The 26,822-nt window shown below is 45.2% G+C and overlaps 1 protein-coding gene across 1 annotated transcript; it reads left to right on the plus strand.

Moving 5' to 3' along the window:
- The first annotated feature begins 4,279 nt into the window (after positions 1-4,279).
- Positions 4,280-25,096, plus strand: CACTIN (cactin, spliceosome C complex subunit). The gene is made up of 11 exons (XM_027851213.1): positions 4,280-4,349; positions 4,438-4,776; positions 10,601-11,090; positions 12,775-12,870; positions 13,015-13,160; positions 14,200-14,362; positions 15,275-15,389; positions 19,498-19,690; positions 21,322-21,444; positions 22,142-22,443; positions 23,387-25,096. The coding sequence occupies exons 2-11, from the start codon at positions 4,556-4,558 to the stop codon at positions 23,875-23,877; spliced, it is 2,340 nt and encodes a 779-aa protein (XP_027707014.1). The 5' UTR covers positions 4,280-4,349; positions 4,438-4,555; the 3' UTR covers positions 23,878-25,096.
- The last annotated feature ends 1,726 nt before the right edge of the window (positions 25,097-26,822 follow it).

The raw sequence follows: 26,822 nt of genomic DNA on the forward strand, positions 1-26,822 counted from the left end.
AAAGATGTAAGAAGAAATGCATTCCCCAATTTGTACAGGAAATGTTCAAAGGATGTAGCAGGCAGTTTTCAAAGGAAGAAATATGATATAACCACATGAAAAAAATGCTCCAAATCAAATAACATTACTAATGAAAGAAATGCACAATAAAACAACTCTGGGGTATTACTGCATATATATCTGATTGGCAAAGATGGAGGATGTTGAAATAACTGGTCTTTAAGGTTCCCTTCAGCTCTAAATCTATGAACCTATGGATATGGAACACTGCATAGTCCGGTGGTTATGTCTCTTGGTTTTGGTTAACTATTTCAAAGGGAAGATCACTGAGGTCGGGGCAAGTGGTAAAAATGGTAAATAGTGGAAGGCTATGGGAAAAAAGGCACGTTAATATACTGTTGACAGAGCTGTGAATTGATCCAACGATTCAGGAAAACAATTTGGAATATATTAGAAAAATCACTAACAACAAATATGAAGAATTCAAGGACTTATACAAGATATATAGACTACTAAAAGAAATACATAAGAACAAAACTGAGAAGTGGTCAAAAGATATGAACAACCATTTCTCCAAAAAAATTGCAAACTATTAATATATGAAAAGAATATTCCAAATCATAAGAGAAAGACAAATCAAAACAAGCCTGAGGATTCACTTCATATCCAGAAAATTAATAAAAGATGACAATGATTAGGAAGAGTCAATGTTGGAGGGATTGTGAAAAGATAGTGATACTATAGCATTGTTGGTGGAGCTGTGAATTGGTCCAACCATTTTGGAAATCAATCTAGAATAATAATAATATAGCTAGAACTAATGTAGCATTTTAAGAATTGTAAAATCTTTTTATCCTCACAACAACCCTGAAGGGTAGGTGCTATCATCCCCATTTGCACAAAGAGTGACTAAAATGTCCATATCCTTTTACCCAGAGGTTTCACTACTAGGCATATATCTCAAGGAGAAAGACTTCATATTAACCAAAATATCTCTAGCAGCAGTTTTTGTGGTAGCAAGGAGCAGGAAACAAAACAAATGATTGAGGAATGGATAAAGAAATTATGATATATAAATGTCATGCAATGAAAATGCTGAATGCAGGGAAGCATGGAAAGACATGATTCCATGCAAAGTAAAGCAGGTAGAACCTAGAAAACAATAAATACGACAACAACATAATGGAGGAAAAACCAACAATCAAAATACCTCCTAATTGTGACCAAGTCTGACTCCAAAGGAGATATGAGAAGATGCCTCCCTTTGATCTCTTATAGGGGTGAGGGATTTTGGGTGTGGATCACTCCATATAACATCAAATTTCTTCAATGTTGATTACTTTTACCTTTTTTTCTTTCATTTCTATTCTTTGTTATAAAAAATGGCTCTCTGGGAAGGGGCTAGGAATGGATGTATACAGTAAAAAATGTAAGTGATGTAAAAACAGAAGAAATAAATAAAAGCTTATTTTTAAAAAGGAATTCTGGAGAATGTGGGAAACTGGATGCAGAGCAAAGTAAAAAAAAGAACCAGGAAAACCATTTTGACAGTGCCTGCCATAATGTAAGGGAAAACATCAGAACTCTCATCAGAGCAACGTCTAATAACTTTAAAGGACTGGCAGCAAAGAGAGCTTGCTCTGCCTCCAAGCTGGGAGGTGGTAGGCTATAGGTGTGGAATGAAGCAGTCATACGTTTTCAGATACAGCCAAAGTGTTGTTTTATGAAAGGCAGACCATGCCCACGTCTTTCCTTTCTTAATTTAATTAAGCATTTATTAAACATTTATTAAACACATACTAGATGCAAAGCACTGGACAAGGCCCTGAAGATACAAAGACAAAAAAGAAAAAACAATTCCTGCCCTCGAGACGTTTATATTCTACTAGAGGGTTACGATATTTACATGTATGTAGTTGTTGTTCAGTAACATCTGACTCTTTATGACCCTATTTGGGGTTTTCTTGGCAAAAATAATGGAGTGGTTTGTCATTTCCGTCTCCAGTTCATTTTACAGATGAGGAAACTGGGGCAAACAGGATTAAGTGACTTGCCCAGGGTCACACTGCTAGTAAGTGTCTGAGACCAGATTTGAACTCAGGAAGATGAGTCTTCTTGACTCCAGACCTGGTTCTCTATTCACTTCAACACCTACCTGCCCCATTTACATGTATAAGGGTAAATTAATTAGAGGGAAAAGGGGAGAGGAAAGGAGGGAATAGGCATTTATATAATGACTACTATGTGCCAAGGACTGTGCTAAGCATTTTACAGTTATCTCTTTTGATTCTCACAGTAACTCTGGGTACAACTATTTTACAGATGAGGAAACTAAGACAAACAAAGGTTAAATGACATGCCCAGGGTCATACTGATAGAAATAGCTGAGGCCAGATTTAAATTCAGGCCTTCCAAACTCTAGGCCCAGTTTTAACCATTGCCCCACTTAGGAGAGAATGCTAACTACAGGGGGATTAGGAAAGGCTTCCCATGTGAAGCGAACCCTGAGTTGAGCCTCAAAAGATACTAAGTCAGTCAATAAACATATATCAAGTGACTACTGTGTGTCAAGAACTGTGCTAGGGATACAAAGAAAGGCAAAAGACAGTCCCTTCCCTCAAGAAGCTCAGTTTAATGGGGAAGACAACATACAAATAACTATATACATACAAGATATAAACAGGAAAAAATGCAAATGATCCAAAGAGGGACGGCACTAGATAGGGAATCTGAAAAGGCTTCCTGTAGAACGCTAAGAATCCCTACAAAGCAAAGAGTGAACATCAGCCTTGAGAGAACAGACTATGCAAAGTTGGGAGAGGCAATGCTAAGTTTAGGAAACAGTTTGGTGGGAATGTATGCATGAAGGGGAGTAATGTGAAACTGGTCTAGAAAGCAGGTTAGAAATGGACAGCAGAGGGATTTAAGTACCAAAGTGAAGATGTTGGTATTTTATCCTAGAAGGAACAGAGAGCCAGTAAGATTTTTTAACAGGAAACTGACCTGTGCTTTAGGAAGACTATTCTGGCTAAGTGGAAAACGGATTAGAAAAGGGAGGGATGGAAGCAAGAAGACTATTGAAGTAGTACAGGTGAGAACAGATGAGGGCCAGAACTAGAGTGGTGGCCATATGATTGGAGAGAAAGGAATGGATGCCAAGAGAGACCGTGGAAAAATCAATACCCCTTGGCAATTGATTAGGTATGGAGGGTGGAGGAAAAAGGAAGAGCTGAGAACAAGACTCAGGCTGAAAACCTGCGTCACTAGATGGAAACGAACGCCCTCTACACTTCATCACTCCTAACTCAGACTATTAAAATAGCCTCCTAAATTGGCCTCCCAGTCAAAAGTCTCCAAAATCATTTTCATGAGCCGCAGGCCTGACTGTATTACCCTCTCTTCTCATCCTCTCCCCCCAACAAACTCCAGTGGCTTCCTACTACCCACAGGACAAAATATCAGGTCAAGAATAATAACAGCTAATAATGATAGATAATACGTCCAAAGCAACGTGCCTAAACGCCGGAGAGTCGAAGAAAGGAGCTAACAGTCCCTGCCTCCAAGGAACTCACAATCCAATGGAGAAAAAGCCCTGTTTTACATTCAAAGTTGTTCACAGCAGGGCCCCTTCCTACGGTTCCAGCCTCCACGCACTCTATGATGGGAATGAACCGGCCTTCAGGCTGCTCCACGTGCTCAATACTGCATTTCCCCACTCCGAGCTTTTGCACTGTCTCTTCTGCCTAGAATGCACTCCCCACCCCCACCCCTCGAAATCCCTGGTCTTCTTACAAGACTCAACACAAACGCGCCTTCTACATGATACTCCCTCCCGCCCACCCCCATCACCAGTTCTCTGCTTGGAAGACCGTGCGAACAAACCTTTACATGCGCACGCAGTCTTCCGTGTGAGAATGAATGCAGGCACTGGACCGTTTTTGCTTTCTACCCCCAGCCCTTAACACAGAATCTGGCACACAGTAGGCGCTTAATGAATGCTCGTTGATTGATTGGGAAGCGTGGAGAAATGGCTTTATAGGAAAATATAAGTTTGTTTCAGAGAAAAAAGGTAACAACCCACGGGAAACGCTAAGAGCTGCAAGAGACGGAGAAACTCGTCCACCAAGGGCTGCGCGAAACTGTCACCCAAGCTATTCCCCAGGACCCCGCCTCTCGTGACGTCACTTCCGTGTTGTCATCCTCCAATGGACCGCTCCGCCGGGCCTCTGGCATAAAGGAAGCACGGAGCTAGAGCTGTTCTAAAGAATGCCTGAGGAAAGTGGACCACAAAGAGAAGGCGGCCTGGGCCACGCCTGCCCTTACTAGGGAAAAATGGAGACCAGTTGGAGGTGGAGAAAGGGGAAGGGGTAGTTCTGCTTTTTTGGAGGCAGCTTTGGGGTGTAGTATTTATTCATTTGTTTGTTTGTTTATTTTAAGCAAACTGGCTCTGCCTAAAGCAGCCCCACCCTGCGCCGGCAGAGCAGAAGGCCCTCCCCAGCCCGGGGCCTTCCTCCTCTGAGGCGCGCGGGGCTAGCGGTTGTATCCCGGTTGGCGGATGGGTCGGGGCCGGGAGTCTCGCTCGCTGTCTCGTTCGTGTTCACGTTCGCGCTCCCCCGGCTCCAGAAGCCGGAGGCGGCGATGGAGCAGAAGCCGGAGCCGGAGCCGGAGCCGGAGCTGGAGCCGCAGTCGCGATGGACGGCGGCGACGCGAGAACAGCGAGGGGCGAAAGAGGCGGCGACGACGGAGCAGGGAGCGCAGCCGGGAGCGGAGAGCGGGGTGAGGAGACCCCTAGGGGCTGGGTCACGGAGGTCTGCCCTCCGTGTGGGTGTGGGTGTGGGCGTGGGTGTGGTGTGTCTGGTGTGGTCCAGTGTGGTCTGCTCTCAGCGTGAGGACATGGGTCGGCCCTTAGTAGGTGTGGGTTTGTGGGTGGGTGGGTGTGTCTGCGCTGCCAGACCCTCGCCCCCATCACGCTTAGGCGACCTGAGTCGCAGTGGTTAGAGCTCTAACTTGGATTTGAATCCGGCCGCAGACGCTAGCTTTTTAACCCTGGACGAGTCACTTCACCAAAGTCTCTCTGCCTCAGTTTCCTCAACTGTAAAATGGGGGTGATACGTACTTCCCAGGATTGTCGTGAGGATCAAATGAGATAGTATCTGTAAGTCGCTCCACCGCCCTTAATGACTGTATATACTAGCTGCTATTAATAATAACAGGCAACACATACAAGACTTCCACTTTGCAAGTACTCTCTCCTTTTCAGTGAGTGCCCTCCACTTCTCTCCCTGTGACCTCATTAGCTCTCATGGGTTCACACAGTCTCAGAGTTGGAAGAGACCCAGAGGCCACCTAATGTAACACCTAAAGTACCTGAACGTGAATTCCCTTCTACAACAAGCAAGACAGTGACTGTCAAGCCTCTGCTTGAAGGCCGGTGAAGGGAAGCTATCCACCTCCAGAGGTGGCCTATAACTTTTTTTGGACAGCTTTGATAGTCAGGAAGTTAATGGAAAGCCTCAGTTTGCCTCTGCACTTTCTATCCATTGCTTCAGTCCCTCACTAGTCAGTAAAAGTCTGATCAGTCCTCCATATTAACAGCCTTTCAAATACCTGAACATAACTATTTCTCCTTCCTCATCATCACCAAGTAGATGTCACTTCTCCTGGGTTTGAATGGAACCTCAAAGGACCCAATGCAAACAATATTTTTGGAGGCTCCATGGTACAATGGAAAGAGCACTGGCTCAGGGTCAAAGGACATGAGTTCAAATTTCACCTTCCCCATGGATCAGCCTCTTGACCTCCTTGAATCTCAGTTTCCTCATCTGTAAAGTTAAAGGATTTGACTAGATGACCTCAGAAGTCCCTTTCAGCTCTAAATCTATGATTCTGTGACTCGCAGATCTCTACATCCAGCCCTGCTCTCTGCCCTGAATTTCATTCTTGTGTTGTCACCTGTCAGCTGGACACTCACCTGGAGAGTCCACAGGCCTCGTGAACTCATCGTATCCAAATGTGAACTCATCTGTTGCCCCAAACCCACAGCTTTCCCTGACTAACCTGTTCCTGTTTCTTTGGGTTTAATCCTTCGTTTCACCCTAGTTCACAACCTTGGAGTTATCCTTAACCGTTCCTTCCTCCTCCCTCCATATCCAGTTATTGCTAAATATTATTAGTTCCACCTCCCTGGCATGTCTTACATCTGTCCTGCTTTCTCCAGTTATTCAGGTAGCATCATAATTCAGACTCTTACCACATTACTGCAACAGCCTCCTAATTAATTTTACTTCCAATTTCTCCCTCCTCTCTCATCCATCCTCCACATAGTCGTCAAATTATTTTTTTTTTATTTCAGAAAACGCTTTACTGAGCAACCTAGGAAATCTTTCAGGAAAGAAAATAAAAATATCCTGTTACTAATCTCTGAAAATAGGTTATGCAACTGTAATCATTTGCATACCCAAGGCTGCTTGAGTTTAAAGGACTAGCTTTTTAAAATTCCTTTTTTTATTAATCTCTTGTTGTATCACTTCCATTTCTTATTGTGACTTCTTCCCCTACAAAGTTAAATTTCTAAGGTTCAGGTATGATCATGATTCCTCTGAGTTTAGGACTTTGACTCCTCTCTCAGATTTGAGGTTCCCTTAGGGCAGGAACTATATCTTTCCCTCAGAATTGGAACTTCCAGAGGGCAGCAGCACCCTTAGTTCCCTCTCCTTCAGACTGGCAGCTTCCTGAGGACAGGACTATGGCTTCTCAAATCAGGGCTCCCCTAGTTCAAGGCATCATCTCAGCCATGATATTTTGATATCTGATATTGAGTTTTACACACAGGGCAGAGAGATAAGTTGTTTGTTGCAGGGATAACTGGGAACATGAGTCAAAATTGAGTATAGTCCAGGCAATCTTCTGACTTAGTATCTTACCTTGATTCATACTGCTTTGGAAGAAAATTGTCATCTAACAGAGGCAGAAAAGCGTAGTGGATAGAGAGCCAGCCTTGAAGCTAGGAAGACCTGAGTTCAAGTCTCAAGCAAATACTGGCTATGTGACCCTAGGTAAGTGACTTAAATTTTCAGTGCTCTCCGTAGTTCTCTAAGACTTCAGAAAAGGTACCTGCATTGGTAGAGGGAAAGAATCACTTCATCTTGAAGTCCCCTGGACTAATGAAATCATAGGTCCAGTCTTTATCCCCATCCCTGTCTAATAAATTTTGGAGAATAACCTCTTTGAACCTATTCAAATATGTACAATAGTAGGATCACCGAACTGAAGGTATAGAAACTTGACTTCTGTTGCTGACCTTGGCACTGACGTACTTTGTGACAGGCAAGTGACTTCCCCTCTCTGGATGTTGGAAAGGACCACTGAGTTCAACTCATATCTCTACAAGAACTCAACATAGCAGATGAGCAATCATCATCCAGTCTTTCATTGAAGGTCTGTAGCAGAAGATAGCTCTGATCTTTAGAAAGTTTTCCCTAACATCAAGTCGACATTTGTCTCCTTGTGATTTCTACCCATTTTTCCTAGTTCTGCCCTCTGGAGCCAAGTAGAACAAATCTCATCTCCTTTAAATATGTCAGGTTTTTCAAGTTTTGGAAGATAGCGGTGAGGACAGTCCCAAGTCTCCTCTCCTTCATGCTAAACATCCCCATTTCCTTTAGCTGATTCTTATGTGGCATGATTTAGGGCCCTTCACCATCCTGGTTGCCCTCCTCTGTTCTCTAGCTACCAGTGTTCTTCCTAAGCTGCGGTGCCCATGACTGAATCCAGTACTCCAGCTGTGGTCTAACCAAGGCCGAGGACAAAAGGACTAGCTCCTCCTTAGTCCTAGACACTGTGCTTCTCAGGGTAGCCATATCACACTGTTGACACACTGAATTTGCAGTCTACTGAGACCTTCAGATAAACAATAATCTAGTATGCCTCCTCCATCTTGTACTTGTGAAGATGATTTTTTTTCTAACCCAAATGTAAGTTTATATGTATTCTTACTAAATTTCAACTTAATTGATTCAACCCAACATTCTATACTGTCAGAATCTTTTTGGATTCTGACTTGTCATCCAGTTTGTTAACTAACCCTTCTAATACATTTTCAGGTTTGATAAGTACATCACCTATAACTTTATCCAAGTCATTAATAAACTACACAGGACAGAGCCCAGGTCTCTGAATAATTCGGTTAGAAACCTCCCAAGTTCCCATCACACTGTTAATGACTACTCTTTGGATCTGTTTGTGCATCCAGTTCCAAATCCATTGAATTGTACCTCTGTCGAGCCCACTTCTCTCCATCTTAGCCACAGGAATAGCATGAGATATTTTGTCAAATGTTTTTCTAAAATCTGTGCAAACCAGCATTGCCCTGATCTACCAGTGCACTCATGTGTTCACCAGTGTTAATAAGTACCTTCTTAGAACTTTGCCAAGACTCAGAGGCAAGCTCACTGGCCAATAGTGTGTGCAGACTACTCTCTTCCCTTTTGTGAAAATCAGGAATGCACCTGCCCTTCTTTGTTCCTTCAGTATGTGTTCCACTCTCCGTGACCTAGCAGTCATGTCTGCCAGGCTTTCAGTATTCCATGTTAGAGTTTTTACCTGAGCTTGGTAGCTTGATCAAGAGTAGGCAGTTGGTACTCTTTTACTGCCTCCTTGTTGTCTTGAGTTTCAAATGCCTGGGAGCCATTTTAGTCCTTCTTCTGAGTGGAGAAAAGAAGCAAAGTGAGAGCTGAGCAACTAACTGCCTGGTCTGTCGTTGATTAGAGTCATCTTACTATTTCTTTGATTATTCTCTTTTTCCTGATACTGCTTTTTAAAAATTTTTTTTATTTTTAGGCAATTAGGGTTAAGTGACTTGCCCAGGGTCACATAGCTGGTAAGTGTCAAGTGTTTGGTCTGAGACCAGATTTGAACTCAGGTCCTCCTGACTTCACTATCTACTGCACCACTTACCTGCCCCTCCTAATACTGCTTTTAAAAAACTCTTAATTGTGGTGATGTCTTTGATCTTTACACCTGTCATTTCACATTACCTTCATTGAACCCTTCTTGTGACACAGAAAATTAAGCAAAAACAACCAATACAGAAACCTTGTCTGACAGTGTATACGACGTTTTGTCCTTGTAGTGTCCTGCCTGTCTGCTGTAAGGGAGGCCATAAGGGACTGGACCGCTGTCTCACAGGTAGCATCAGAGGCAGAACTTGAACCCAGCTCCTTGGACTCCAAAGCCAGTGCTCTTGCCTCTGTACCACTTTAATAGTATTGCCTCCACTTTTTTTGAAGTTATCATTAAGACAAGTCACAAAATTGTTAGCCACCCTGCTTTGGGCAGAGAACTGTAACAGACATCCAGGTAATTGAAGCCCCCCTCCCTCGTCAATCTGTCTCATGATTTTATGCCAACCTTGTGATCTTCTTACCCAAACGTTTATTTCCTTTCTGTCTGGGTGGTCTGTAATATATGCAATGATAATATCTCTTTGGCTTTTGCCAGTGTAGATCTGTGCCCAGACATACTTTGCCATGCTTCCTCTTGTTCCTATATTTTTCATAAGTTTATCTTCTTAACGTCCAGTGCTGCTCTGCTCCCACTTTTACTAATCCTTTTCTTTTTGAATAAGGTATATACATTGAAAACCCTATTCTAGGCATGAGTCTCATTCCACCAAATCTCAGTCATACTTCCTAGTTCAAATTTGACATCTTGCATTAGGATCTCTATTTTGCTGTTATTTTTGTGCACCCAAGACACCCAAGGCTGTGGATTTTATTGCTGTCCCCTTTCTTGGATTTTGTCTCCTCTAAAATTTCTGGGTGTTTTTAATTGCTATTCATTTTCCTGCATTGTAGCTGTCCGTGGTATCTGGCTATAACAAGAATAATAATAATGATAGCTGAGTTTTAAGTCATATTTTAAGGTTTGCAAAGCACTTTACATATATAATACCATTTGATCCTCACAGCAATCCTCTGAAGGGAGGTGCTGTTATTATCCTCATTTTACAGATGAGGAATCTGAGGCTCTGGTCAAATGAATTGCCCAGAGCCCCATGGCTAGAAAAAGTCTGAGTTGGAATTAGGTCTTCCTGAGGCCAAGTTTGGAGCTGTCCACTAGGCCACACTGCTGGCATACATTGTCAATTTTTTTTCTTCCCATACCTTTTCAATGTAAAGCTCTTTTGATCGTATATTCATAATTACAGGTACATTTACCCTTTTAAAAAAGAATAATAATAATAAATTCATTATTTATTTTTAACTTTTTTTTTTAAGTTTTAAGTTCCAAATTCTCTCCCTCCTTCCAGTTTCTTCCCCACCCATTGAGAAAGCAAGAAATATGTACATTCACTGTTGTTAGGTTCCTCTGTCCAGGAATCTGCCATTCCTATACTTTAAACTATAAAATAATAAGGTTCGACTAGATGATCTTTAATTTTCTTCATGTTCTCTCTGACGTGCTTTGATCTGTGATCCTGTGGGAAGTCTCTCCCTGCTATCTTCATGTCACAGGATCTACAAGTTGAGAGTTAATGTAGAGTTAATAATGAAACCTTTGGTATCTTTCATAATGAAAGATGTTTTTATTTATTCCACAGATCAGATTCTGAGGAAGAGCGACATAGGAGGAAATCAAAGAAATATCAGACCTCTGAAAGGAACCGTAGAAGCCCAAGAAAGCCACGGCCCCGATCTCGGGAGCCTTCCCAGTCAGATTCTGGAAGTGAGCCACAGAGGGGCCACAGGAACACACACAGGAGGAGGCATCATGATTCCAGATCATCCACCTCCTCAGCATCTTCTATATCCCCTTCACCACCCCGCTCTCAGAGCCCTCAAGAGGCCCTAGACAAGAAATTGAGCCTCCAGGAGCGACGGAGGCTAAAGGAAGAGAAAAAGCAGCAGGAAGAGTTGATGAAGGCCTTTGAGACACCAGAGGAGAAACGGGCCCGGAGACTGGCAAAGAAGGAGGCCAAAGAACGGAAGAAGAGAGAAAAGATGGGCTGGGGTGAAGAGTATATGGGCTACACCAATACTGACAACCCCTTCGGAGACAATAACCTGCTAGGAACATTCATATGGAACAAGGTGAGGGCTTGGCTGCAACCTTCCCAGGATGTGTAACAGTGCAACTGGGCAGGGATAGCAAATCATACAATGAGCAGAGACCCGAGATCATAACAGTTAATAACCTGTTTTAACAAATAGGATAATTGTGGTTCAGAATGGGGAACCAGTCAATCAGTAAGCATTTATTTGACACCTACTCTGGGCCAGGTACTATAGTAGGCCCAGGGGACACAAATACAAAAATTAAACAATCCTTGCCTTCCAGGAGTTTACATTTTATGAGAAATGTCTTTTCCAAGACCACATTGCCAGTCATTGACAGAAGGTAGACTAGGGCCTAGAATTCTTGACTCCCAGTCCATGATTCTTCCTGCTGTACTTTGCTGGCTCATTTCTGGTCTTTTGACTCCTCCTTGTGCCCTGGCCTATTTGGTCAGTCACTCAACTTTTTATATTCTTCCTTCACGATATCTGTTGCATCCTTTTTTTCCCCGCAGTTCATAGGATCCCATAGTCAAAGGGGATCTCAGATCAACTAGTCTAACTCTCCCTGACATATAGATCATCTCTGTAATGCCAACCAACAAATAGAGATCCAATCTCTACTTAACAGCTTCCAATAATGTTTCTAAATAGCTCTGGTTGTTTATCTTCACATCAAGTTGAAGCTTCCCTATAATGTCCAGTAAGCCTAGTTTCTATCAAGTAAAATAATCCTGACCATCTCTACAACAGACCTTAAGATACTTCAGTGAATGCAAATTTATTAAGTATTTATTGTGTGCTAAGCACTGGGGATACAAATATTAAAAGAGAGGCACCCCTGCCCTCAAGGAACTTACATCCTAGTAGGAGAAAACACATATAAGAGAATGATGGCCGAGAGTGGAAGCTTTGGTCTGAGGACAGTTGCCTGACACAGGGGCAGTGCGCTGACACACACGGCACACCCTCTCACTGCTGATTTGGTTACTGGGCCCAGAGCACGAATGAGCTGGAGATGGAAGCAGAAGCCATTGGGAAGAAGAACCAAGGCATTTCCTGTCTAGGGGTCAGGGAGTGCTTAGTTCTCCTTTGATTAATTCAGGAAGGTTTCATGAAGGAGTCTTCTTTTAGGAAATCAGTGCAGTGTAGCCTAGAGGTTTTTAACTTTGTGTTCCCAGACCCCCGAGGAATCCGTGGATAGATTTCAAAGGGCCCATGAACTTGGAAGGGAAAAAAATGTCACACCATTTTATCGTCATTTACATATAATTGGTTACCTTTGTGTTTCATGCATCAAAAACATTATTTTGGTTTCCCGGGCCCATGACCCAAGAAAAGTTAAGAACCCCTGATATAATGGAAGGAACACTGAATTTAGCGTCAGGATTCCTAAAACTTGCTTGGGCGTGAGACCCTCAAACAAATAAGTGAACAGACTAAAAAGCCCTTAAGTTTCCTCTTCTATAAAATGGGAGGGCTGCTTTAGTTGATCAGCAAAGGTCACTTCCAACTCTAAGTGCTCTGGTCCCATGACCAGCCGACTGTAGTAATCTTCACCTTCACTACCTTGTAGTGTAGTAGAAAGCTGAGGGGACATTACGATCCCTCACTCCTTATTGCTGTACTCTCTCCTAGTGAATTTGCACAAGGTAGTTGTGTAGACCTTTCGCAGACGCTGAACTGAGACTCAGCTGGGTCATGGGTGTGTCTTTTCCAGGCACTGGAGAAGAAGGGCATCAGCCACCTGGAAGAGAAGGAGCTGAAGGAGAGAAACAAAAGAATCCAGGAGGACAATCGACTAGAATTGCAGAAGGTAGGAGCGCCACTGCCAGGGCCAAGCCCCATCTCCTGGCCCGCAGGCCTCCCCCCTTTTTGGAGTTCCTTGCTGAGGATAGCTTGTTTCCTCCCCTCGGTTCCGCCACCCCACCCTCATGACAGCTCCTCCTCAATTTCTCAGGTGAAGCAGCTGCGCTTGGAGCGGGAGAGGGAGAAAGCCATGCGTGAACAAGAGCTGGAGATGCTGCAGAGGGAGAAGGAGGCAGAGCACTTCAAAACATGGGAGGAACAGGAAGACAACTTCCACCTTCAGCAGGCCAAACTTCGGTGCGTCTGTGTCTGCCGCTTGTGACAGCACGGGGTGACGTGAGAGTCCAGGCGGGAGGGAGAAATGTCTGAAGTTAAGACACATCCCCTCTGACTCTATAGCTTTGAGTGCTGATCTCTATCTTCCTGGAGTTGTCCCATCAAAATTAAAACATTATTGAGTAGTTAGGGGAAAGAGGAGGGATTTTGTCCTCGCCAAGGAGAACCAAGGATATCCAAGTATTTCCAAGGCCAGCTGAGGCGTACTGGTAGTGAAGACAGAGGGCCACCACCAGGCTAATCAAGAACACAGGCCTAATAGGGATTAAAGGAAACATCAAGGAGAGTGCTTTGAGGGCTCAGCTAGGTGTGGATCTCGCCCAGAATTGCAGAGCCGAGGGACACTTTCTCACCCATTTGGGAGAAGATGCAAAAACCCAAAGGCCCTTCTCTCCCCCCCTCCCCTTCCCCATACTGTCTTTGCAGTGGTGAAAAGTACTTCCTTCAAGGTTAAATATAATTTATTAGGTAGTCAAGTTCTCATTAATTTGTAAGTTCCTGGAGTCAGGGAAAGTAGAGCACATAGCCTGATACTTATCCACCCCCGTGAACTTTGGCCCCAAGTATCGACCAACTTGTGTACAGTCTGCCCACAGCTCGATACCAGTCTATGAACCCCATGAAGATTATGGCTGTGACCACACACTAAGCTTAGTAAGCCCTATAAATAGCTCGACATTGCTATGGTGCTTTAAGGTTAACAAAGTACTTTGCTCACAATATCCATCTGAGATAGCTGATACAGTCATTAGTACATTTTGTAGGATGGGAACTGCAGCCCAGCAAGGTTGAGTGACTTGTCTCTGACCACCCAGCTAGAAAGGATTGGTGTGGGCTTTGGTCAGTGGGCCACTTTTCTTTCTTTCTCCATCAATCTCACAGGCTCTCTTACCATGGCCACACATGGAAACTGAGAGCTCAGATCATAACCAGATACCACACTCTGTAGCCCCTACACTATAACCAGTGAAAAGCTAACTCACTCCATTGCTGTTTGCAGTTCTAAAATTCGAATAAGGGATGGACGAGCCAAGCCCATCGACCTCCTAGCCAAGTACATAAGTGCAGAGGACGATGACCTGGCTGTGGAGATGCATGAGCCCTATACCTTCCTCAATGGCCTCACCGTTTCAGACATGGAAGACCTCCTGGAGGATATACAGGTATCCACCTTCAGTCCCAAGCAGGGCCCTTCCTCTTGTAGCAGTTTTCCTCGCTAGGCCAGGGAGTAGTTCACCCAGCTTTCCTTCGGCCTGCTTGTGATCCCACCCTCTGCCACTTTCTCTGCCCCTCGTCCATATGTAGTGCTCTCCTGCCTCCACCCTTTTACTAACTTTATTCCCTAGATTTAGAATGTCTCACCCTCCCTCTCCTTCCTCTGGTTTCTGCCTTGATTTTACCCTTCAGATGCTGCCTCCCCAGATCGATCTCCCCATTGAGAAATGATCTTTTCTTCCATCTCTTCTATTCTGTTTTGCATTATATTTACCACTTGATACGTATTTGGGTCATACCCTATTTGCTGGATTATGAGCCCCATCAAAACAGGGACACACAAGTACTAATTTTGTAGCTCCTGCCTGCAGCCTAGCACTGCACTGTATACATATGTTGAGCCTTTAATAAACAGCTGATTTGTGAATGAGTGGATGAATGGATGGATGGATGGATAGATAGATGGTCAGGTGGATGGTCTCTTTGCACCTTTGCTCCCACTATTTAGAGACAGAAGACAAGTCCTGATTCTGCTTACTGTCTGAAAGACTTTGGCAAGTCACTTAATGTTTCTGTGCCTCCGTTTCCTTATCTGTAGCAGGATCAAACTAGATCATCTCTGAAGTTCATTCCAGTTCTCAGTCCTGTGAACCTAGAAAACTGTTTCTCTTGTCACCTTTCCAAAAATTCCCCATCTTTCAAAACCCAACTGAATACGTACTTCTTCCAGGAAGATTTTCCCCGACAAACCTGCTTCCCTTCACTCTTCCAAGATTAGACAGAGTAAGCCCTCTCCTTGGTAATGTTTGGCAGTTCTTCATAATCTGGATCACAAGCTTTTTTTACTCTTCCAATTTTAGGTATACATGGAATTGGAACAGGGCAAGAATGTAGATTTCTGGAGGGATATGACCATCATTACAGAGGATGAGATCTCCAAACTCCGCAAGCTTGAGGCATCTGGAAAGGGGCCAGGTAACTGTTGGGCCCCCATACCTAAAGGCACTGATCCATCATTTGGTCTTGGTCATCGGGATGGTAGGAGGGAGACGGTTACCCAGGGTTGTTTTGTTTTTTTAAACAAGGGTGCATTAGAAAGAGCTTGGGCCAGGAAGGCCGGCAACGTGGTTTCAATCCCAGTACTGCCAGGTTTATGATACGATCTTGGAAAAGTCCCTTCCCCTGTATGAGCTGTGATCCTCCTCCCCCCAGTATGAAAACAAAGGGGTCACACTATTATCTTTAAGGTCCTTTCTAGCTCTTGACATTTTTAAGCTGAAAAATAGCATTGAAATGGCATTGGTCCCATTTATGCGGTTTCTCTCGTGGCCACTGGGGGAAGCCACTAGGACAGGTCTTATCCTGAATTCACTTCATAGATAGTCACTCAGTTCATTCAGTAAACATTTATTAAGTGCCTGCTGTGTGCCAGGCACTGGGGATTCAAAAAGAGGGAAAAGAGAGTCTCTGCCCTCGAGGAGCTCACAGTTCACACTGATAGACTTGTGAGAACTGGAAGCGTTCTTAAAGATCTAGTCCAGTCCCCTCTCTCTCTACAGATGAGGACACTGAGTCCCAAAGAGGTCAAGTGGTTTGATCAAGATATAACTAATTAACAGAGGAGCTCGTGCTGGAACTTGAGTCTTCCCTTCAAGTTCAGTGAGCAATGACTTTGGAGACTGAGGACCTGTGTTCTCATTCTGCCTCTGCTACACATTACCTATGGGGCTTTGGGTAAGTTGCTTAGCCCTGCTGACCCTCAGTTTCCTCACCTGTAAAAAGAGGGGGTTGACTAATTGATTTCTAAGGTACCTTCCAGCTCTAAAACCTTCAGTCCCACAAAATGTCCACAATAGATGTATCTTGACTATCTACTGAGTACAAATAATAATGTGTCCAAATGAATGATACAGATGGTGCTCAGCACTATATGAGCCCATAAGAGGATGAGATCGAGTACTCTGCACAGGGAAAGGTCAAGAAAGGCTTCCTGGAAGAAGTGATTAATCAGCAAGCATTTATTGAGCGTCTGTTGTGAGCCAGGTGCTATACTCGCCTCTAGGGATTCAAAGACAGAAAAAAAAAAAAGAAAATGAATCAGTCATTGCCCTTAAGGCACATATATTCTATCAGGGAAACAATTTTTACACCAATAAATTCAAAATGCATACAAAGTCAGGCAGCCATTCGATAAATGCTTATTAAGTACCTGCTATGTAGAGAGCCACACATTCTGCTAAGTGTAGGGGATACAAAGAAAAGCAAAAGATAGTCCCTACTTTCAAGAAGCTCACAGAGGGAAACAGCTAGGTACACACAAGCTATATACAGGCAGAATTGGAGAGAATCAGTAGAGGGAAGGCACTAGAGTTAAGGCAGATCAGGAAAAATTTCCTGGAAAGTGGAATTTTAGCTGGGACTTGAAGGAAGCCAGGAGGCAGAGATGAGGGGGGAGAGAATAGAGGCATGGGGCCAGCCAGGGAAAATGCTGAGAATTGAGGTGGGGTGTGTTATACAAGGAGGCACACCACACATAGTTGGGGAGGAAGGTATAAGAATACTGGAAATGTGTGAAGGGGCCAGATTTGGAAGGGTTTTGAATGCAAAAGAGAAGATTTTATATTTGATCCTGAAGGTGATAGGGAGCCACTGGAGTTTATTCAGTAAGGGGGTGACACGGTCAGACCTGTGCTTTAGGAAGACCATTTTGGCAGCTCCATGGAGATTAGACTGGAGTGGAGAGAGACTTGTGTTAGGGAAACCGAATAGTAAGCGGTTGCAGTAGTCCAGACGTGAGGTGATGAGACCTTGCGCTGTGGAGGTGTCCGTGTTAGAGGAGAGAAGGGAGCAGCTATGAGAGACAGTACGAAGGTAAAAATCAGCAGATGTTGGGGCAGCAACATGGGTGGTGCAGTGGATAGAGCACCAGCCCTGAAGTGAGGAGGACCTGAGTTCAAATCCAGCCTCAGGCCAAACACTTGACACTTATTAGCTGTGTGACCTTAGGCAAGTCACTTAACCCCAACTGCCTAAGCAAAAAAAAAAAATCAACAGATCTTGGCAATAGATTGGGTGTGGGAGGTGAGGGAGGAGTTGAGAATGATACCTAGGTTGGGAGCCTCAACAGTGGGATGTCCATGGTAAGCAGACCTGATTGAAGATCCAGCAAAGCCAACTAAGAGGGAGCAGTCACATAAGTAGGAGGGAAACCAGGATAGAGCAGTATCAACCTAGAAAGAAGAGGGTGGCTGACAGTGTCAGAATCTGCAGAAAGATCAGGAAGAATGAAGATTAAGAAAAGGCCAATAGATTTGGCAATTAAGAGATTGTTAGTAAATTTGAAGAGAGCATTTTTGGTTGAATGGGGAGGCTAAGATGAGAAAAGGATAAGGGTGTAGGTAGTGGCCTAGGGAAGTATTAAGGGGATCGAGGGATCAGAAGTCATGGTGAGGGCAAAGAGCAGGGTTTGGTGTTGCAGAAGGGAGGAGAGTGTCGGTCTGCAGGTGATGGCCTGAGAACTTTCTCAGTTACAGGCGGTGGGGAACTTGCAGCCCTGAGGCCACATGTGGCCCTCCAGGTCCTCAAGTGAGACCCTTTGACTGAATACAAACCTCCCAGAACAAATCCTTTTATGAAAAGAATCTCCACCCCTGGCAGGAGATTGGAGGTCAAAGTGAGTTTGGAGAACAGGGTTTGGGGTTGCAAGGCATAGGAGGAGGTGAAGTCATGACAAGAGTAGTGATTAGATAAGGGAATTTGAGAGTTCAAAAACATGGAAGGGCAACATTTGTGCACGATGACAAGATCAAGAGTGTGACTGTCTCTTTAGTTGAGATGTGATGGAGAAGGAGTTAATGGAGTTAATGCCGGGCAGTTTTGGCAGGAGGAGGCATTAGCAGCTGGTGGATGGGAGGAGGCCTTTCTGCAGGAGGTGGCGCTGGAACTGGGCTTTGGGGATTGTTAGAGAGAGAGGTGAAGAGGGAGTCAGTTCAGACATGAGGGGACAACCTATGCAAAGACCCAGTGCCAAAAGGTGGGATGTCTTGTGTGAGAAACTGCACAGACTCTATGAAGGGCAGTAATCTTTTGTAATAAACTTGGAAATATCAGCTAGAACTTGGTTGTGTAGAAGAGGTTGTATGTTATCTTGGAGGCAATAAGATAATAATGGAGCTTTTTTTTTGTTTTGTTTTGTTTTTAATCTGGAAAGTGACATGGTCAGACCTATGCTTGAAGAGGATAGACTAGGCAGGAGAGACTGATTGGGACATGTGCAGCAACCCAGGCTATGAGTGATAAGGGCCTGAATTAGGTGGTGCCTATATGTTAGGGAGATAGACTCAAGAAAACTTGGAAACTGATTGGATCTCGGGATTGAAGAAAAGGAAACAAGGGTGACTCCTAGGTTACTGGGAAGTGGTGGTACCATTGACAGAAAAAGGAAAGTTAGGAAGAGGGGGAAAGCACAAAAACACTGAGTCGTGTTGGGCATTTGAATTCTAGGTGTCTGCGTGATGTTGAGTTTAAAATGTCCAATGACTGAAACTCAGAAGAAACACTGGACCTGCATATATAGAATGGAGAGTCATTTGAATAGAAATAGTAGTTCAGCTCATGGGAAACTCATGAGATCACCAAGAATCATAGTGTAGAGAGAAGAAAGAGGTCCCAAGACAGCAGAGAAAAGGAGCTGCCTTTCCAGTAGGACAAGAGAGTGCAATGTTGCAGGAGCCCAGAAAAGAGAGACTCTTCATTAGGAAAGAGTGGTCAGCAGAGTCTTGCTGGAATGAGGTCAAGAATGGAAAGGCCTGAGAACAAGCCATTGTGTTTGTCACTGTAGAGGTGGGCAGAATGTTCGTTCCAGTCAGATGACTCAGGAATTGTGGAGGACAGATTTTAGGCCATGGACAAAGATAAGAAGGAAGAGCTTTCCATGTTTGTGGGACTGAGGAGGCTGGCATTGGTAGAGGAGGGATGGGGAAACATTGTATACATGGAGAGAAGAATCCCATGGTGCCACTAGTGGGGTAGGTAAGCAGCACAGCTCGTTTACTGATAGGTTTCTCTCCTAATCTCCCCACAGGAGAGCGTCGAGAAGGAGTAAATGCCTCTGTTAGTTCTGATGTGCAGTCGGTATTCAAAGGAAAGACCTACAATCAGCTCCAGGTGATCTTCCAGGGCATCGAGGGCAAGATCCGGGCAGGGGGGCCCAACCTGGATATTGGCTACTGGGAGAGCCTGTTGCAGCAACTCAAGGCGCACATGGCCAGAGCCAGGTGAGGGGCTGGGGCGGAATGGGAGAGGGCCAGAGTACAGGGCAGGGCTCTGAGGACAACATGGTAAATTCTTCTGTGACTTTGGGCAAAACACTGACAAATTTCTTCAGACCTAGCTTCTCCCACATCAGTCAAGTAGAGGTAGCATCTCTTAGTTTCTTCCAAGATAATTATTGACAGTCTTGCATGAAAGTGCTTTGAAATCCTTTGAAAAGCATGCTGGAACTGCAGGGATGGGATATGATGTCTCCATCTGGCTTAACCCAAACCACTAGTCTAAATCATAGATTAGAGCTCAGAGGTAATCTGGCCTAACCTCCTCATTTTACACATAAGGAAACTGAGGCCCAGAAAGGAGAAGTGATTTGCCCACGGCTGGGCAGAAAGTAGCTGAGCCGGGATTCAAACCTGAGACTAGTGCCTTTGCCTTTTCCACTCTGCACCAGGCCGCCTCACTATCTGAGGCCCTCCACTATTTGGTGCCACCGTACCAGGTTTCCATCCCTTATTCCACACTATTCCCCCCCCCGATACTTGATGTTCCAGCTAAATTGGGCTCTAAGCAGAGCCTTTGCTGCCCCACTCCTTGCCCCCCACCCACCCACTCGGTGCCATGCTGCCCCACATCTGGAGTGCCCTCCTCTTTGCTTATTGATCTGCTGCCTGTCCTGTAAAGCGCAGCTCCCAGCATCTCCTCTGTGGTCATCTGGCGCTGAATGAGAACGAGCAGCCAGGCTTTGCTTGAAGACCTCCAGGGAGACCTGGCCTCCCATGCCTGGGCTCTAATTGCTAGCAATATTTTCCTTACATTGTGCTGAAATCTCTCTGCAATTTCCACCCATTGTTTCTAATTCTGGCCTCTCCAGCCAAATGGAATGAGTCCAATTCCTCTTCCAGGAGATGGCCTTTAAATACTTGAAGAGGGCAGTCGTGCCTGGCCCCCATCCTGTCATCTGACATGAATGATAAAGCTGTTGGTCATCTTCCCAGGACACATACCCAGGACACAATGAAGGTAGCTGGGGCAGCTACGTGGTGCAGTGGATAGAGCACCGGCCCAGGAGTCAGGAGGACCTGAGTTCAAATCCAGCCTCAGATGCCTTACACTTACTAGCTGTGTGACCCTGGGCAAGTCACTTAACCCCGATTGCTTCACCAGAAAGGAAAAAAAAAAAACAAAGTGCCTCCCAAGCTTGTCTGGTCCGTTTCTTCAGACCTCTGAGAGCACTTTCTCTGTGCCTCTCTGATGCACTGAACTAGAATATATAACTACACGTACCTACATTTGTGTCTCATCCCCCATTGGGGACTGTGCTCACTGAAACGATATCTTCCCCTAGTATCCAGCGCAGACTTCTTTTGCACACTAGATGCTGAATTAGCATTTGAATTTACTTTGCTCTGCATGCTAGGAGCCTTGAGTAAGGGGCTCCTGTTCCATCCTGAGCTAATTGTGCCATCAGTAGCCTTCCTGACCCACTGACTTGGGTTTTCTTTTTGCCTGTGCATAGGCCCTGGACTGTTTTCAGTCATAGCTGAGGATGTAAAGTTCCTCAGGACAGCTTTTGAACAGAAGAAAAGTCCATCACAGATGATGCAGAGGAGTAACCCTCTGTCCTCCTGTGTTTCAGGCTCCGTGAGCGTCATCAGGATGTACTTCGGCAGAAACTGTACAAGCTCAAACAGGAGCAAGGTGTTGAGAGCGAACCCCTGTTCCCCATCCTCAAGAAAGAGCCATCATCTCCTAGCGAAAGGTACGTATTCCCCAAGACAACAGGGTTTGTCTTCTGCAGGAGAAGGTGGGGTACATAAAGGCCTTATTTCTCCTTTCCCCTGCTTATCCAACCAACCACCCGTGGCTTGGGCTGCAGGGAAGGGGTCACGAGATGGTCAGAATATCAGCTCTGAGTTATTGGGACGCCTGTGGTTTATTCTTCATTTCTGCTCTGCCCATGCCTGACCTCTGATGTCATGGTCTTGTGCCATCTCCATCTAAGGCTCTCCTTGACTTTGGAATCCTGAAAGGGATGAATACTTGTGCACCCCACCTGGAGGTCACTGTGTTCATCATCCAGGAGAAGAGTCTGAGCCTTAATCCCAGCCCCCCGACTCTTCCCACAGGAAGTGACTGTAGGGGATTCGTTTCCCTGAGGGGGGGACCAGTCCAAGAAGAGAACTAGGCTCCAGAGGTCAGAGAAATCCCCAGGTGATGGACCAGTGGGTCACTCAGGAGAGATGGGGTAGTTTGGAGCTTTCACATGGGCCAACAAGGAGAGTGACCACAGTCTTTCCCAGACTGCTCTGTAGCATCCTGCACCAGAGCCTGAGGCCCGGACGAGGGGTACTGTGTCGCGGCACCTCCCGCAGTACCATCCAGGATGTCTGTGTGAGAGAGAGCTTGGTCCCTTGAAGTTCCCTGCAGGTCAAAGGGTCTCTCCCTTCTGTCCACAGGTCAGAGCCTGAAGAACGAGGTCAGGCCCAAGTGGGGCCCTCCACCTCAGGAGCCTCAGAGGAGCCAGAAGCTGAAGGGGAGGCCAGAGCCAAGGGCGAGGGGGAGGGGGAAGGTGAGGGTGAGGGGGAGGCCGTGCTAATGGAGGAAGATTTGATCCAGCAGAGCCTGGATGACTATGACGCTGGCAAGTACAGCCCCAGGCTGCTCAGCACCCACGAGCTGCCCTTCGACGCGCATGTGGTGGAGTCAGAAGAGGATCTTCAGCGCCTGTTGCTTTCCCGGCAGCAGCTGCAGGCCACAGGTATGTGAAGCCAGCTGCTTGTGCCCCATTTTCCGGAAGAAGAAGTGGCCAAACAGCTGTTGAGTGGTAGGATTTAGAACCCAAGCTTTCCTCCCAGTGCTCGCCTCCTTCCCCTGTATAACGCCTGTCCCCAGAGTCGCCCACAGAGTTGGTGAATGCTAAGTCCAGTGGGAACTTGTAGCAGCGTGTCCCAGACTTTTCATTCCATGACACCCCTCTGAACTTGAGGGGATCCTGTCCTCTCCTGTCCTGTCCTGTCTCCCTCTCTTTTTTTCTCTCCCTCTCTCCTCTCCTTTGACCTCTGTTGTGTTAGGCGGTTTCTTATTAAGCATTGCTGTGGTGTTTTGTGGGCCTCTAGATGTCACAGTGGGTGGAGAGGGCCCAGGGCTGGAATCAGGAAGACTCCTCTTCCTGAGTTCAGTCTCACTAGCTGTGTGACCCTGGGCAAGTCACTTCACCCTGTTTGCTTCAGTTTCCTCATCTGTAAAATGACCCGGAGAAGGAAGTGGCAAACCCCTCCAGTATCCCTGCCAAGAAAACCCCGAGTGGGGTCACGACGAGTTGGATATGACAGAAACAACTCAACAACCATTGGAGTTCTGCGCCAGCTGACAGTATATTATAGGGAGATTGTAATTTGTAGTGTTAGCCTGTGCATTCTCTGGGTGGTGGCACTAGTCAGGACCCTTCAGACCACACAGGGGGCAGGAATAAATTCAGATTTTATGAAAAATTTGATAGAGGCTTGGGAGGTTAGCTGATTAGTCAAAGACGTACATACTTCCAACAGAAAGGGGTATAAATAGTTAGGGGTGTCCTGGTAATTAAGTAAGAGGTGTGGGGGCAGAGAGAAAAGCCGAGCTTTCCCTTTCCCAGTTTTAAAACATACATGCAGGCTTTGAGCAAGCCCCATAATCGTTTGCCTACCCTCTGTTTGCCATAGGAGATGCCAGTGAGAGTGCAGAAGACATCTTCTTCCGCCGGGCCAAGGAGGGTATGGGGGCAGATGAGGCCCAGTTCAGTGTGGAAATGCCCCTCACAGGCAAAGCGTATCTGTGGGCGGACAAATACCGGCCCCGGAAGCCTCGCTTCTTCAACCGTGTCCACACTGGCTTTGAGTGGAACAAGTACAATCAGACCCACTATGACTTTGACAACCCCCCACCAAAGATTGTGCAAGGCTACAAGTTTAACATCTTTTACCCAGACCTGATAGACAAGCGTTCCACACCGGAGTACTTCCTGGAGGCGTGCCAGGACAACAAGGACTTTGCTATCCTGCGCTTCCATGCCGGACCCCCCTACGAGGACATTGCCTTCAAGATTGTCAACCGGGAGTGGGAGTATTCGCATCGGCACGGCTTCCGCTGTCAGTTTGCCAATGGCATCTTCCAGCTCTGGTTCCACTTTAAGCGCTACCGCTACCGGCGGTAGGGTTTCCCGTCCCCAAGCTGTGGCCTCTGAAAGAGGGTGGGACATGAGGGTATTGTTCTTCTTCCTTTTTGAAACCCTCCTTTGTACCTAAGCCTGATATCAAAGTTTCTTCAGGACTACTTTCAGCTAAATAAAAGCAGTTTTGGAGTAAAGATTCCATGAGTTCCCTTTCCCCAGCACGTGTCGGAGTTCTGGTCTGCTGCACTCAGGCTGCTGGTCATTCCCCTGCCACTAGGTGGCAGCTTCACTTCCCAGATGGCGACATCTGCTGCATCAACACAGTTTAACTGAAGACTTTTTTTATTCTCAGGCCTTTGCTGGTCTGAACTACGGGGGGTATAGGGAAAGGGGAACATGTGAAATGGCAGAGCAGGAAGGACTTTAAAGGCACAATGTCAGTGCTGAAAGAAGGCTCAGGCGAAACAGTGCCAGTGCTGGAAGAGACCTCGGAGAGGGCTTAAGCTGGGTCCACTGATCCCCAGGGAGTCCATGGACAGATTTCAGGGGGTCCATGAGTTTGGATGGGTTAGGGGGAAATACTGCATCTTTGTTTTCACTGACCTCTAACTGAAACTTAGTATTTCCTTCAGTTATTTAAAAACACTGTTCTAAGAGGGGTCCACAGACTGCTCAAGGAGTTTGACACAAAAAGGTTAAGAACCCAGGCCTCGAAGATGTTCAAATTAGTGTTGAAACACGGACCAGAACCAATATTTCCATTTCCCAGTCCTTGTTCTTTTCACTGTGCCATGCTTCTCTGTTTGTGTAGACCTCATGATCTAGTTAGGGAACATAGGTGAAACTGAATAGCAAAAGACGTTTTATCATTTATTTTATAGGCTGCAGCCATGGAGTACTCTAGGTGATCCAAGAAAAGGAGAAATTGCAGTTGGAGTATTCGAAGAAGGCTTTAAATTAGGCCCTGAAGGATGAGTAGAATAGTGTAAGAAATGCCATTTGAAACCAGCTTTACATCCCTGACAGCACAGAAGTCTATGTAATGAAGGCACTTCAGGGTGCATTGTGGGGCAGTACTTGATGGGGAAGGTAACAAAATGTGGTGGAAGGAACATTGGACTGCCATGGAGATCCAGGAGACCTAGCCTCTAACCCTGCTTCTGTCGTTCATTTGCTGTGAGACTGGGCAAGTTACTGAGCTTCATCTCCATCTGGGTGGTCTCCAAAATTCCTCCCAATCAATAAACATTTATTAAACTCCTACTGTGTGCCAGGTACTGTGCTATGTACTGAGGATACAAAAAGAGGCAAAAGATAATTCCTGCCCCTAAGGAGTTTATAATCTTATGGGGGATGACAAAAGGAAGCCAGAGAGGTCAGTAGTTAGAGGAAGGGGAGTGTTCCAGGTATGGGAGACGGAAAATGCCAGGATCCGAAAGATGGGAGTATTTTGTTCTTAGAACAGCCAGGAAGCCATTGTCACTGGATCAAAGAGTACATGGTAGAGAGTAGGGTAGAAGAAAACTGGAAAGGTAGGAGGGGACTGGGTCATGAAGGGCTTTGAATGTCAAATAGAGCACATAACTGGCAAAGGTTGTGGATAGTGAAGAGATGTCCCAGCTTCCCAAGTAGTATTGGTTATCTGTAAGTTTTGTTGCAGTTTGTGCCACTTCTCAGTGAAATAAGGGCCTCACTTTACTCTGTACCATGGTATAGGATGTTGTTTAATTCCTTCCAAGCTTGTAAGGAGCCCCTTAACTTTGGTGAATCAGGGTTTCTGGAGCAAAGCTCTGCCTGCCCTATCTAGACCGCTCATCATCATCATTATCGTCATATTTATTTATTTTTAGACTGAGTCTCCCCTTCTAAGCTAGGCTGGAAGTGTAGCAGCCACTCACAGACCTAACCTCACTATTGGTAGTCACAGGAGAGTTGACCATCAGTTCCATTTCTGAGCTGGGCCAGTTCAGGCCCAATCAGCTTAACTTGCACAGCTCAGAACGTCCAAGGTCAGCTCCCAGCCACAGCCTTCCCAGTAGCAGGAATTGCAGGCATATGCCATCACACCCAGCAACTGCTCATTTTATGGACTTCCAACCTTTACTCGAGGCCTAATCCTTGTAAGTGGGCCCAAGGGAGACCCTCGATGAGTTGAATAAGTGAGTATCAGCTGACCTTGAGTCATCAGCCAGGCTGACCAGGGACAACTGCTCCAATTCTCTAGGGGAGGCAGGGTCCAGGTCAGTCTAAGGCTGGACTTTAATTAGACCAATTTCCAAAGGGAGGCTTCTCTAAGGATAAGTCAGCTGGGGTCCAGCTTTCAACTTTGTTATCCCATTCTGCTTTTTATACCCATCACTGATGGAAAGTTTTGTCTTTAATTGAAAATCCAAGCTTGGCGGAAAGAACTGTCTTTAACTGAATTATTTCTTATACTTTATGGTTTTTTTAATTATTAAAATTAATTTTATTAATTATTATACAATTAATTTTTTTTATTTTTCCCTATTCAATCATATTTTATTTTCCCCCAATTACATGTAAAGATAGTTTTCAACATTCACTTTTAAAAGGTTTTTGAGTTCCAAATTTTTTTCTCCCTCCCCAAGACAACATGCAATCTGATATAGGCTATACATGTACAATCATATTAAACATATTTCTAGATTAGTCATGTTGTGAAAGAAAAAACAAAAAAAGAAGAGAAAATAGTGTGCTTCAATCTATATTCAGACTCCATAGTTCTTTCTCGATGTGGATAGCATTTTCCACCATGAGTCTTTTGGAGTTGTCTTGGATCATTGTATTGCTGAGAAGAGCTAAGTTTGTCAAAGCTGGTCATCATACAATGTTGCTGTTACTGTGTACAATGTTCTCCTGGTTCTGCTCACTTCACTCAGCATCAGGTCATGCAAATCTTTCCAGATTTTTCTGAAATCCACCTGCTCATCATTTCTTATAGAACAATATTGTTCTGTTTTTTCTTA

This window comes from Vombatus ursinus, unplaced genomic scaffold (genome assembly GCF_900497805.2).
Source record: "Vombatus ursinus unplaced genomic scaffold, bare-nosed wombat genome assembly UNPS02009173.1, whole genome shotgun sequence".
In the NCBI taxonomy this organism is placed as follows: domain Eukaryota; kingdom Metazoa; phylum Chordata; class Mammalia; order Diprotodontia; family Vombatidae; genus Vombatus; species Vombatus ursinus.

Coding starts and splice junctions, on each gene's coding strand:
- CACTIN (XM_027851213.1), top strand. CDS start 4,556: ATGGGTCGGGGCCGGGAGTCTCGCTCGCTGTCTCGTTCGTGTTCACGT. Junction 15,390..19,497: donor GGCATCTGGAAAGGGGCCAG/GTAACTGTTGGG, acceptor ATCTCCCCACAG/GAGAGCGTCGAGAAGGAGTA. Junction 22,444..23,386: donor GCAGCAGCTGCAGGCCACAG/GTATGTGAAGCC, acceptor TGTTTGCCATAG/GAGATGCCAGTGAGAGTGCA.